At 39.2% G+C, this 14,121-nt stretch overlaps 1 protein-coding gene and 1 long non-coding RNA gene across 3 annotated transcripts in view; both read right to left on the minus strand.

Moving 5' to 3' along the window:
- The window catches only part of LOC125804803 (uncharacterized), a 78,041-nt gene that overhangs the window by 22,600 nt on the left and 41,320 nt on the right, over nucleotides 1-14,121 (minus strand). The window lies entirely within an intron of this gene.
- The window catches only part of LOC103040644 (fibronectin type-III domain-containing protein 3A), a 41,538-nt gene that overhangs the window by 22,600 nt on the left and 4,817 nt on the right, over nucleotides 1-14,121 (minus strand). For both annotated transcript variants that reach the window (XM_022683733.2, XM_022683732.2), the window contains exons 2-4: nucleotides 10,851-10,980; nucleotides 728-803; nucleotides 108-184 (exon numbers count right to left, since the gene is read on the minus strand). In XM_022683733.2, coding sequence (XP_022539454.2) covers nucleotides 108-184; nucleotides 728-803; nucleotides 10,851-10,949 — 252 coding nt within the window. In that variant the 5' untranslated portion in view covers nucleotides 10,950-10,980. The remainder of the gene's footprint in view (nucleotides 1-107; nucleotides 185-727; nucleotides 804-10,850; nucleotides 10,981-14,121) is intronic.

Consider the following 14,121-nt stretch of genomic DNA (forward strand, 5'->3'; position numbering starts at 1 on the left):
AGAGCAGAAGAAGAGGTTTCTTACATGCGTAGAAATATCACAGTAGTAGAGAAGAAGTGTAGAAAACAAATGATAATCTCATAGCAAAAAGTATGTAAAAATCATACCTGAGAAACATAACCTGGAGGAATAAAAATGGGGGGCATGGTGCCATTTGGGGAGACCATGGGCACTTGTGCTGGACCTGCACAGCAAAAAAATACAACAATTAATACAGTTCAGTAGTTCAGAGTTGCTAGTATATACAGCTCTGGGAAAAAATGAACAGATCACTTCATTTTCTGAATCAGTTTCTCTGATTTTGCTACTTATAGGTTTATGTTTGAGTAAAATGAACATTGATGTTTTATTCTTTAAACTACAGACTACATTACTCTCGAATTCCAAATAAAAATACTGTCATTTAGAGCATTTATTTGGAGAAAATATGAAATGGCTGAAATAACAAAAAAAAAAAGATGCAGAGCTTTCAGACCTCAAATAATGCAAAGAAAACAAGTTCATATTCATAAAGTTTAAAGATGCAAGTTTTCATGCATCTTGCATCCACCACCAGTCTTACACACTGCTTTTGTATATCTTCATGCTCCTTCCCTCCTGGTGCAAAAATTCAAGCAGTTCAGTTTGGTTTGATGGTTTGTGATCATCCATCCATATTTTTAAGTGCTCTCTTATTTTTTTTCCAGAGCTGGTACAGGTACTGTATGTATTATCTGTGAGTGTTTACCTGTAATGCATTGAAAGTGCCCATCTTCTGTACGGATAGTGAAGGTTTCCCCTGGATTCACCTGCACTAAGATCATCTGGAAAAGAAGCAAATCAACAGATTAAATTACAGATGTTGATAATTATTAGTCACAGCTGCCTTTAGCACGAGAATAACACAAAACATACATTTTGTGGAGAGAACTTTTGTGGTTCACTTTAAAGCACCATGGTTCTAATAAGCCCAAGTGGAACTGGTTCAAGAACCAGATTTATTTTGGTGGAAAAGAGCTATCAGTGACTTTTGAACTTCTGTATATAGACTACTGGCTAGAACTGGCTAAATGTAACACTTCAGACGCCTGCAGTGTAATGCAGCTTTATGAAACTAATACCCAGTTCCTATAAGTGAATGGTGTCACAGTCTATTCTGAATGCCTCTTCTCTCGCCAGGCTGCAGGGGTGAGATCCAGAGCCTGTCTGGGGGCGAGATCCAGTGCTGTGCAAACACCCAGCCACACTCTCAAAGAGGGTGTGTTTGTTCCCCTCAGCCTGCAGAGTGTGTGCACAGGGCTCCGGCTACGCTTGACAAACACTACGCCTTCATGGGAAATGTACACCAGCCCTGATGCTTTAATTCACACACACACACACACACACACACACTCAGCTTAGGCTACGTTCACATTACCAGGCTGAAGTGACTCAAAGTTACTTTCATATGTGGTCCTTAATCGGATACGTATCCGACCCACGGACATGCAACATAAATGTAAAAGGGTCAAATTGGAATTCATGCGTCTTTTTGCTTTTACGCATTAGCATTAGCATTAGCGCTACGTGCTTCTCTCTCATACCCACACTGCATCTCTTGGTGCAGCTGTGCAGCTAAAAAAAAAACAGCAAAAGCAAACCACCTGTCCTTTTTTTTTCACCTCCTGGAGCTGAGCATGAACTTCAGAGCAGCTGTTTACTCTCCACTCCAGCAAAAGATGCTCCACATATGAGCTGCTAACTCATCCATTTCCCTTTATAAAGCTACGAGTCTCTCCTCTCTCTAATATGAGGGTTTTTTGTTTTTGGGGAAGGAGGAGGCGTTTATACAGGTATCAATGTGCAGCATGTGAGACGGCGTTTCAGGAACAGATTCGTTCACATTACACACAGATACAGATCACATACATTTACATACGGATGTGAACCGTCAAGATAGACAAATCCAATCAGAGTTCAATATCGATGTGGCGTGTAATGTGAACGTAGCTGAAATTACTTAGATCTGATTTGGAAAAAATCTGATTTGAGCCACACTGAGCAAAAAATCTGATTTGAGTCACTTTAAAGTGGTAATGTGAACGCAGCCTTAGGTTTTCTGGCCAAAGCCAAACTTGGGCCGAGTAGGGCTGAGATATCCCACCGTTTTCCTCTTTTTAGTTTTTAATGAGTTATTTTTTATATATTAAAATATGGCGTGATAATCACAACATAGCAAAGTAACAAATCAAACTGTATTTTTTTCTATTGTTAAACTATTTTAAATTATATTACATTAGAGAAAAGTTATTTAAGCATCATTCTTGTAGGCTAATTTACAGATGTTTAGGCCTGTGGATCATTGTTTGCATTGTTTATGTTTTAATCTGTTCTTAATAAACATTTTTTCTTTAATATTAGGTCTATGCTTCTTCAGTGTTGCAATGTTAATTAACATCAATCTGAACAGATTTTGCTCATCATTCAAACAGCCCAAAAAAGAAGGTGCATAGGCTCGGTCTTGGTCAGGCTGGATATTTTGGGCCCGATTTAAGCTCTTACACACACACTCCGGTGCACGCACACACACACACACACACACACACACACACACAATACGTGCCAATACGAATCCTGCAAATAGCACAGTTATACTTTTTTTGAGAAATGCATTCCCAAACACAGAAGTCTTCATTAGTGGAGAGTTAAAGCTGCAGAAGCGATATCTGCCTTTTGCCTCTGAAGTGCATGATAGAGAAAAAAGTATAGCCCAGAGAAAGAGGCTGAGAGCGAGAGATGAAGTGACTGGAATGAAAGAAAGAACGAGAGAAGGGAGGGGGGGGGCAGTATGTGAGGAATGCAGGATACAGACGGTGGAAGAGGGGCAGAAGTATGCATGGAATGCACCGACCAGCCCCCAAAGCCATTGCCATCCCTGGGAGCCAGAGGCTGGGCTAAAAACCAGGATAGAGGGAGGGGAATGGGGGGAAAAAGGGGGGAAAAAGGAGAAGAGGCAGGAGAAAGAGTTCACAGAAACCGGATATAACACCAGAGCCACATTTATATCAGTGCCGAGATTTGATACTCTCTGTAAACGCAGTAAAAAGTTAGAGTAAGTTCAGTATTTAGACAGAGAGCTACAATATACTCTGCTATCAGTTTAATACTGCATTAATGCATTCGTGCATTAGTGCATCCTGACCCTTAATTCTCAAAATTTAAAGCGTAATACTGACTGATAACATGAAGTACTATTGCAGTATTAGTAATATTAAATAAAGTAAAATAGGTTGGAACTACATCTGTATTAGCAACAAGCAACTTACATTAGTAAGCCAGTAATTACCATGTTTTTCACATTATAAGGTGCACTTAAAATCCTTTCATTTTTCCAAAAATCTCTACTGCACCTTATGTATGAATTCTACCAGTCAAGGTATTTAGGAGCAGTAAAGCTTATAGCCTATTAACGGCCTGTAGCCTGCTGCTGACCTCGCTTTACTCACCCAAATAAACAGTTTTCAGGAGAGAAATCTGTGTAGATTAACTTTCAGCGCTCGTTTGGCTTTAAAATAAAGTGATTTTTTATTTAGTTTTGCTTATTTAGCTCAGTTATTTACCACAATAAAAGCATTTTATAAAGATTTTAAGCAGTACTGGCACATGTTATTATTTCAAAGGAACATATTTTAGCTACTAATGGAAAAAAAATATGCTTTAGGGTTTAGTGACTCTTTAAAGAAACCAGTTGTTTGTGGTTGCAGTTACTGATTATTAAGTTTTTTATAATCAAAGGACAATTAAACTCGTGTTCAGCAACTTTTAATAAAAAATATAGATCATTTAGTTGTTGTCTCTGTTTGTACTTGTCTTATACTATTTTTTTTTTAATAAATTACTGTAAATGGTAAGGAAAGGAAAATTAGGTACATTGAGAATTCAGTTTATTATAAATGAGAATTACTTTTTAAAGCAAAATGGGGTCTTTTTTTTTTTTTTTTTTTTAGGATAAATGGATGAAGTGATTTGATGGCGAAAAGCACATTGTGCACCAGCTGCTGAACAGAACTCCTCAGCCATGTGTCGTTTGTTCTGGGACCTCCCCCCGACTCTGATTGGTCTACGTGTTGAATGTTGATCTTCCGGGTTCTTTTGTTTGTTTCATGTGGCACAACAACGTGAACACGAGTGAATGAAAGCTTTAGAAGCTCTCTTAAGCATTCCTGCTCTTTCAGCATCACCAGCGCTGTTTATTTATCCTCTGTTTGATGTCACGATGTGGATTCTGTTCACAGCCTTTTCAAAAGTAATTCTAAGAGTTCCTGAGAAAGTTATTTTTGAGCATGCAGAAGAGAGTTGAGAGCGTTTGGTGGAGATGGTGGTGGTTAGAGCTGTGAGATCACAGTATTTTAAAGGCTCCATCATTTATTTGATGCGCATCATTTATTGCAAACGTTTTATACGTAGACGAAATGCATTAGCAGCTGTGAATTGTTAAAAACTGTTATTAAACTACTCAATTAACAGTTAATCAGGACTTTCTTGATATGTTTAATAAAAGCATAAAAACAATATTGTGCCAAATATAGTGCTATTGCATTTGGTTCTTTCTGTATGCCATGTGAAGATTAGTTTATGTTCTATAGGGTGCACTTAAAATCCTTTACTTTTCCCAAAAAATCGAAATACATCGACTTATGCATAAATTCTACCAGTCAGGTAATAAGGAGCAGTAAAGTCACTCTGCTGAAGTACAGAGTTATAAGGGCGAGTTTTCAGTGAAGTTTCTCCATCACCGAGGCTGAAGCAGCATTAGCATTAGCATTAGCCGCTAACCGCAGTGCAAGCTCTTTCACCGTTCAGAGGCGAGTACATCGGACTGTAGGCCTTAGCGTGTTTATCATGTTAAAACAAGCTATGTGGGATGAACCGCTAGCTGATAGCACCCTGGGTTACGGGAACGCTCAGGGTTCCTCAGCGTAGCGCTATCGGACAGCTTTTATTAGCGCTAAGTGCTACTAACCACTGTTAGCGCTTCTGCTAACCGCGCTAAACTATTGCAAATCTAAGTTTACTGTAAATGGAAGCACTTTACTCACTCAAATAAGCTTCTTTGAGAAATTGATGGAGAGGAGAGAAAATCGGTGTTTGACTTTGAAAGAAAATATATATTTTTTAAGAATTACAGTTTTGTTTACTAAGGTGCCCCAGAGGACAGACCTACTGAATTAGAAGGGAAACATGGCGCCACCGTTGTTCCTTACTGCTTTTGCTTAAAAGACGCCTTATAATAAAACAGCTAGAGTAAAATACAGTAATCCAATTAAATCAAATTTATTTATATAGCGCTTTTTTTTTAACAAGTTAAAGAAATGTGATCACAGGACAGAGATTTAGACAAAACGTTTAGACAAAGCAACAGAGGAACTAAAAAACTCCCTCAGAGCTGGAGGAGGCAGAAACCTTGGACGGAAACAAGACTTACATGTACCTTATACTATTATCACAAGTACTATGCAAGGCTAATATATAAGGGTGGGGGCCCATCCTCCTCTGGTCGAACAACTTATAAATGAATGTTAAAATTCATTATACATCCTCATAGATCTATTATATTCAGATAAATAGCATTACCAGCAATGAATGCATCTATAAAATTTCTAGTTATAAGTTCATATAAACTTCCATGTACTCTGTAGTGGAGATTGAAACATACTCAATAAACACTAACCTGCCCAAAATCTTGCCACTGTTGCAACACAGGATAAGTTTGTACCAATCAAACGACAAAAAACTCAAGACTGGAAATGCAGCCGCCACCTCATCCATAGCAGAACAAAAGAAAACAATGCCATGATGAGTTCGGGCTGAGGAAGCGGTTTCGAGGGCGCAGGGTAAATATTTTGACTTCTCTAACGTCAATAGGACCGAGAAAAATACAGATCCGATTGGTCACTGGCGGATCACATGCGCACACAGCAAATCACAAAGCACATTAAAATACCAGTTTACCATTAAAACCAGTACAGGCTTGTCAGATTCCAAATAAATCTCTACCCAGTGTTTCAGACAGAAGCAAGACTCATAAAACTGACCAATTCTAGCCAATATCTGGACCAGTCAGAGCTGGAAGTGGTGACAGATTCTGGTAAAGTGTGTGGGAGAACTGGGAAATGTGTCACTGAATGGGCTGAGTCACATTTCACTGGCAGTGAGGCACAATTGGTTGGAACGTCCTCACGTTTATTTATAGGAGTGAGTTCGGGTAAAAATCGGTTTTATTTGCTCCAAAAGAAGCTAAATGATATAGGTATATGTGTTTGGTGTTCCAGGTTAGGGTTATAGAGTATTGTTTCCAATAACAATCAACTACTGTAAAGCCCACTGTGGGTGGTAATGCCTTATATATGGAGTAGTTTCTCTGATTCTGCTATTAATAGGTTTATGTTTGAGTAAAATGAACATTGTTGTTTTATTCTATAAACTACAGACAACATTTCTCCCAAATTCCCAATAAAATATGGTCATTTAGAGCATTTATTTACAGAAAATGAGAAATGACTGAAATAACAAAAAAGATGCAGAGAGAAAACAACAAGTTCATATTCGTAAAGTTTTAAGAGTTCAGAAATCAATATTTGGTGGAATAACCCTTGTGGTTTTTAATCACATTTGTCAGGCGTCTTGGCATCATGTTCTCCTCCTCCACCAGTCTTACACACTGCTTTTGGATAACTTTATGCTGCTTTACTCCTGGTGCAAAAATTCAAGCAGCTCAGCTTCCTCATTTTTAAGTGGTCTCTTATTTTTTTCCAGAGCTGTTTATAATATATAGATGTATTACACACAGAGTGATCTATTTTAAGCGTTTAATTCATCAGCTGGATAGACAAGAACATTTGTGTTACTCAGATCAGAAAAGGGAAAAAATAGTATAGCTCTTTTTTGGCTATATAAGTTTTTTTTTTTTTTTTTTTGTACTATTCATTTAACGCTAGCCCACACAATTTAAGAAGGGAGGAATTAATTTATTTGTTAATTCCTAAACATAGTGTTTTTATTTCCTATGGGTAAAGTTCTGCAGTAAAAGAAAGAGAGACAGAGCACTGGGTGGTGGGTTTGTTGGGGGTTGGGGTACTTAGTGGAAAAGTACAGAGGCCTGATGGGTAAAAAGGTGACAAAAGGAGCGATAGCAATCTTCCCCCCTGTCAGGACGGATGGACTCGGCGGTGGGACGCAGTGACCTGGACTGCTGAAGGGTAATTTGACGGTCGCTCTCAAGGAGATAAAGTTGCTCAAAAGCAAAGTCCTAACTTGAGCTCTCGTTCCTGCTCTTTGTGTGGCCTCTGAGTGCCCACCAGGCTTTGATCTGGCGGCCAATCGATGGGAAAAAGGCTTGGAATGTGGCTTTCTTCTTCAAGGGGGGAAGGCATGAATGAATGAATAAAAGAATTAGGCAGACTTCCTTTTTTCCCTCTTGTTGCTATGTAGGAGTGTAGTTTTTCACATGGAGAGAGAGCAGTGGGAAAACAAGAGTAGAATTATATTTATATGTATATTAGGGATGCACTGAAATACAACTTTGGCGGAAACCCAGCTAAATTAAACATAGGGCAAAACACGAACATCGTCACTTTTTTCACCACTGATTAAACTACAAAGCTTTAATATATTCGCCTGTCTCAAAAAAGCATTTAATTACAAACCAAAATATATAACTTAACAAAATATAACTTAACAAAAACTAGCTTATATCGCACCAGAGAAACCAACCAAAAACAATACGTTTATCACAGCAGTGCATTATTAACCATGTGTTTACCTCCGCAGTGCAATTCTAACCATGAATTTACCTCCGCAGTGCAATTCTAACCATGAATTTACCTCAGCAGTGCAATTCTAACTATGAATTTACTTCAATTCTAAAAAAAATAATAAAATGATAAAATTGATCTCAGCAATGCACTGTACCTTAGCAGTGCAATTCTAACCATGAATTTACCTCAACACTTCTATACGACTGTTTGGTATAAATTATTCAGTCTTTCGCTTATTCGTCCGAACACAGAAAGTGCCTTTTCTGCCATTATTATTATTATTATATATTCAGTGCATCATAATATATACAATTGTGCAAATTTTTCAGATATTTTAAGTAACTTTTTAAGTAATTTTTACTATCAAACAAACAACTTTCTAGTATTTGTTAAGATTAGGTTAATTTACGTCATGAACAAACACTAACCATTTTTAATGGTGCAATCTAAAATGCCTTAAACGATTTAAATACAACATATCACAAGTTTTTTTCTATTTTAATAAGCATCCGCTTCCCAGACAGTGTTCTAGCCTAGCCTTCAGACAAGGCAACATTTTTATGGACATTTTCTATTTTAGGACTAGTTTTAGTCTCTTACTGGGAAAGTGAGTTATATGTTCTGATCCACGACGACACCAATAAAAAGATCATCAAGATCAAAAAATGTGTCATTTCCTTTGAAATTCTCTTTAATATATTGATAAGCATGACTATGTGAAAAACACGTTTTGTGCGAACAGCTCACACATCCTGAACACACACACACACACACACACACACACACACACACACACACACAGACACAGACTCACTCTAACACCCTCCCATCAGCGCAGACTATCAGGACTGAGTTCCGGATGTGTACACTTCCAGCCCCCTCTCCCCCCTCCACCCCCCGTTTCGCCTCCCCTTACTGGAAATGCTGCTGGCAGAGCGTGGCTGTCAGGAATGCAGACGCTTCGCTCCTCTGCTCCAGGCTTGGCTAACCCCAAAACCCCTGAGCCGTGCTTCCAAGAGTTCTGTCCGTGCGTTCGTCCCTCTCCAGGGGCCTGAACTCTCACAACTGACCTTCGCCTAAAACCTCAAGCCAAAAACCCGTCTGCAAACACGTCTTTCTGACGTTCCAGCAGAAGAACTGAATATTAACAGAGTCTGAAGCATAAAAAGAAGACTCAACTACATTCTGCATTTAATAACAGAGTATTAATCACCATGTTAAGGATTAATAAGTAGCTTCTGAAAGTGAGACCAGGCTCTCTTTAAGCACTGTAGATACCTGTGAAGGGTGAGATTGGAGATAACCACACCTTCACGCTCTTATTCTTAAATGTTTTATACATTTATATATACAGTTATTATTTTTACTGTTCACTTTATAATTCACGTAATAACCTTATGATCTTTGCTCTCTTTTTAACTGTCACGGCGACACAAGGCTTTGGAGGTTGTTTGTACTTTTTCAGGAATCAGGAAGGTCAGAGTGTTTTCATCAACAGTGAGAGCTGTGAGGAGAACGTGACCCTGAGCGGCAGAGAAGCTTCACTGCTGTTCTGCTGTTCTGGGACCAGTGCATATGAACTAGGAATGAAGTGCTGGGAACCTCTCCTCAGATATCCAGCGCATGCCTGTTCTACACGACGTAAAGTCACACACAGGCCAGAAGACTTTTCCACTGTTTCATCTTCTCACAGACTTTAGGACACTTAAGGACTCACGTCATTGGAACTGGATAACATGCTGTGAACTGGACTCTGCTGACGTAATCATATTGATAAGTTCTGTTCAATCACGTCATTTGCATAAATGTATAACTGCTTGGATGAAGTCTGAGGAGTTCTCTCTGTCCCTCGACTGGCTTTAGTTTCTTTCTCTCTCTCTCTCTCTTTCTTTCTCTCTCTCTCTCTCTCTCTCTCTCTCTCTCTCTCTCTCTTTCTCTCTCTCTCTCTCTCTCTCTCTCTTTCTCTTTCTCTCTATCTCTCTCTCTCTCTCTGGGTTGCGAATGTGTTGATCTATCGAGATTGTATTCGTTGATGTACTTTTACTCTTTTCTAATATATATCTATTATTTTTTGTTCTTTTTATATATCTGTAATGCTGAAACTACTTTTCAAGTAAACTTTAATATATTTTAAATTCTAAGCTCTGACTCATTGGTCATCATTTCATGTTCTGAGATTTCTCACATCTGAGTTTTATCTAAGTCGTGCTGTGGTAAATTACCCTACACCTGCTTGCTAAGGTGTGAAGGTGTCTGCCTGAGATGTCTGATGCACATTTGGATAAAAGAGGTTTTTTTTTGCTCTGATTACACCAACTCAGATTATTAATAATAACAATAACATTTTTTTTTTACTATAAATTGTTTTATTATTTTCCATTTTTGTTTCTTTTCAGATTTCCCTTTTTCTCCTTTAGACCTTTACATGCTTTTTTATATTTTCTATATTTTTTTACACCGGTTTTGATAATTCCTTCATTTTACGTGACTTTCGTGATTCTGTCCTTGATGTGTGGGTACGGGAGAGAAGCACGTAGCGCATGCGTATAAGCAAAAAGACAAATAAATTCCAATTCACATTAATGTCGTATGTCTGTGGATCGAATACGTATCCAATTTAGGACCACGTATGAAAGTGACTCAAATCTGATTTGAAAAAAAAAAAAAACAGATTTGGCACGTTCACACAGCTGTGAAAAAAACAGATCTGAGCCACATTCAGCAAAAAATCAGATTTGATTCACTTCAGCCTGATAATGTGAACATATCTTTCATTTGTAAAGAAATTGAACTTTTTTAGATCATTTTAAAGAACCCAGAATTTGATGGTATTGTAGTCATGTAAACACAGGACTTAAGGAATCTTAAGCAAATTCCTGCCCCCAGTAATACCCTATACCACAATAATACCCTATACCAAAGCAATCTTTCTGAAAAGTGGATACGGCCCAACACTAATGGGATGTGTACATCATGACGCAAACTGCTGCTGCTGTTTTTGAGAATAAATTTTTCAGCAAATAGCAGCAAAAAACGTAACATTCAATATTCAAACCGCCTTTTTTAGCCACTCACCTGCTGCATGCTGTCTCCATTGATCATTGGAGGGAGAAAAGGCACATCAGCCAGCATGGGCGTGGCCTCCAGAAGTGGGAGGTGCTGATCGGTCATCATAGCTGAAGACAGCTTTCATTGATGGCAACTCCTACAGGACATGAAAATAATGAGAATGAATAACACATGCAGACCAGGATAGGGCTCACGATATTGAAAAAAAAAATTACATTGCAAAAATGTTATTTTTTCAGCAATATATATTGCAATATTAAACAATGCAGGCCCATGGGGTCACCAGCCCCGTCCCCCACCCGTGCACTGTCTCGCGGCCGGACCAATCAAGAGCTGAGTCAGCGCTGAGCTCTTAAAACTCGAGGAAAACAGCAAAACAACAGTAATCGGTCCATAATCAAGCATTTAGAAGCTTTTTAAAAGGTAAATAAGAGCGAGCATTTTCCTGGGATTAAAAGCGTGAATTCTGCTGTAACTGGAAATATCTGCGCTGCAAATCTGTGCTGGACTGAGGTGCACAGCTTTCGACACGTGCTCATGTTTACAAGCACGTGCCCAACCATGTGGATGGAGGCCATGCGGTTACCTCGTTTACTCCTGCCTCCTCTTCCCAGGCAGCAGCAGCCTGTCACTCACACAGACACAGAGGCAGCGCTGTGTATCTACTTGTTGTGTCAAGAATCAAAACACTGCAACATGATCTGTTTGACGACTATACCACACATATAGCTGCTACTCAGCTGTATATCCCCCATCACTAGTGATGCAACAACACAAGTAGGGTTAGCACACGCCTCCTCCGACACATCTGAAGTCAGACTATGCCTCTTTTTGAACTGCGAGTTACCCACCTCTGTGTGTAACAATAGGTTTAAATAGGATCTCCGGTGGATTTGCCGTTTTACAGAGACTCTAAGACTAGGTCAGTGGCTGCACTGCTCATAGCAATGCATTTCTACACATGTTGTAAAGTAACATATGACATTGCAAAGAATGTTATTATGTGAGGGTCTGAGAAAAAAATAATAAAAAATGGGAAATTTGTTCCATAAAAACACCAAACATAACCTCACACTGAAAACAAACCGAGACTGACCCGAAACTAATGATTATTTACAGATTAAGAAGCTTAAAATAGCAAAGACGAGTTTAAAATCTGAAGATATTTAACCTCTACACAGTCTCACAGTTTCCAGAGAAGAAGTGAGAGGTCTGTTCATGAACCTCTGGCATGAAGCGAGCTGATGGATTGCAGTGATGTGGTGTGATGTTCTTTCTCTTTCTCCGCTGGTCTTTACTTCATGCTGCAGTTCCCATCTGGAGTCAATAACCCTGCACTCCTCTGCACACATGCACGCCAGGCTGTAAACAGGAAACACGAGCAACACATGCGACACGACACAAAACCCAGCTTACAGCCAGAACACGGCACCAAACAACCTGCGCTTCCCCAAGTTCAGAGCTGAAACTATAGATCTTCAGGTCACATGCTTCTCCTGTGGGAATTTACCAGCATAAAGGCAGTTCCAGACCCACAAACCCCAAATCTTACAAAACCCAAACACCTGCTGAGCTTAGTCTCAGACTTTACTCACGTTATATTGTGAGACTTATAAATGCAATTCATTTACTGATTCTATGAAGAATTATGACGACAACCAAAGAGTGTAAACCAATATAATGTAGAATAGAAGTAGGCAATATGGCAAAAATCAAACACGTCATGTTGCAATGTTTTTTAATTCTTGGCACAAGAAGTAGATACACAGCGATGTCTCTGGGTTTGTGTGAGTGACAGGCTGCTGCTGCCTGAGAAGAGGGTGAGGGGGAGCGTGAGGAGGGGGGGCAGGAGTAAACACGAGGTAATCGCATGGCCTCCATCCACATGGTTGGGCACGTGCTTGTAAACATGGGCACCTCAGTCCAGCACAGTTTTGCAGTGCAGATATTTCCAGTTACAGCTGAATTTACGCTTTTAATCCCAGAAAAAACAAACGCTCTTATTTACCTTTAAAAAATCAATTTAAATGCCTGATTAAAGGGCCGATTACTGTTGTTTTACTGTTTTCCTCGGGTTTTGAGTTGAGCTCGGCGCTGACTCAGCTCTTGATCGGTTTATTTCCATTTAAATATCCACTATAAAAACTTGCGTCTTAAGAAGAACAAGTGTGATTAGTTGCAGTTAATCGAAGAATATTGTTGTGATTAATCTGATTACATTTTTAATCGAGTGACACCACTAATGTTTTTTTTTCATGTTTTTCATATTTGTGTTGATTTTGTGTATATATATATGAGCACGGCTGGATTTCTACCTTAAAATCAAAACACGATTCACGGTTGATGGACAATTGTGGGAAAATAAAAGGTCGACTGAGCGTTGCGGTTAAATTTGATGCATGTTCACAAAAATTGCAATTAGCTTTTTTTTTTTTTTTGTGATGTTCGAGGCTGGTAAGGATCTTCAGAGCTCGTTCCATTCTCTCTCTCGTTCTGCAATAGGGGGAACAGAAGTGGCGAGAGCCCTGCTGTGGGATTGTGGGTGAAGAGCCCCCGGTAGTGCCAGGCACCCCTTAGCTAAGGGCCCCTGTGCTACACAATGACTCTTTGACATGGGCGGCTGCTGGCTCCCTGCACTCTCTTCCATTCAACAGCTGCTCCTCCGCCGGGCGCCCCCCAGCCCTCGCTGAGCTGGGACCCTGCCAGGCCCGGACTCTGCCTCCCCGACGTCCTCAACCGCTCAGAACCTGCGACCCTCCACCAACAGGAAGCGCCGGGGGTCAAATATACAACACCTGCTATCCCAGGTTACCTTTCCTCACAGATATTATATTACATTACATGCAGGGATGCACTGGTGGTGGTGATGATGTCTGAGTACGAGTGCGCCATATAGTATTGCACGCAACAATATTACCAACATTTTAAATATCGTGAAACAATATTATACCCTGAAATATTACTGTTTTTAGCTAAAGAAAAATTCACACTGTTCTCATTTTCCATTATGTATTTACTAGAGACAGATTATATCTGTCCAGTATCATTTATTTTACTTTAATCCTGAATATGGAGATATTTGGAGTGCATTATTATTAGTATCATGACTGATCATTCTGGATCATTGATTTCTGTTGCAAATCTGATAAAAATATCTCAGTTAAGGGTGTGCCATATCAGATCTTATGGAATAATAAAATGTATTTTTTATTTTGTTGCAGTAGTGTATTCTTGAAAAAAATAAAAAATAAAAAATAAAAAAAATCTCAAAAATACC

This window comes from Astyanax mexicanus, chromosome 10, assembly GCF_023375975.1.
Source record: "Astyanax mexicanus isolate ESR-SI-001 chromosome 10, AstMex3_surface, whole genome shotgun sequence".
In the NCBI taxonomy this organism is placed as follows: domain Eukaryota; kingdom Metazoa; phylum Chordata; class Actinopteri; order Characiformes; family Acestrorhamphidae; genus Astyanax; species Astyanax mexicanus.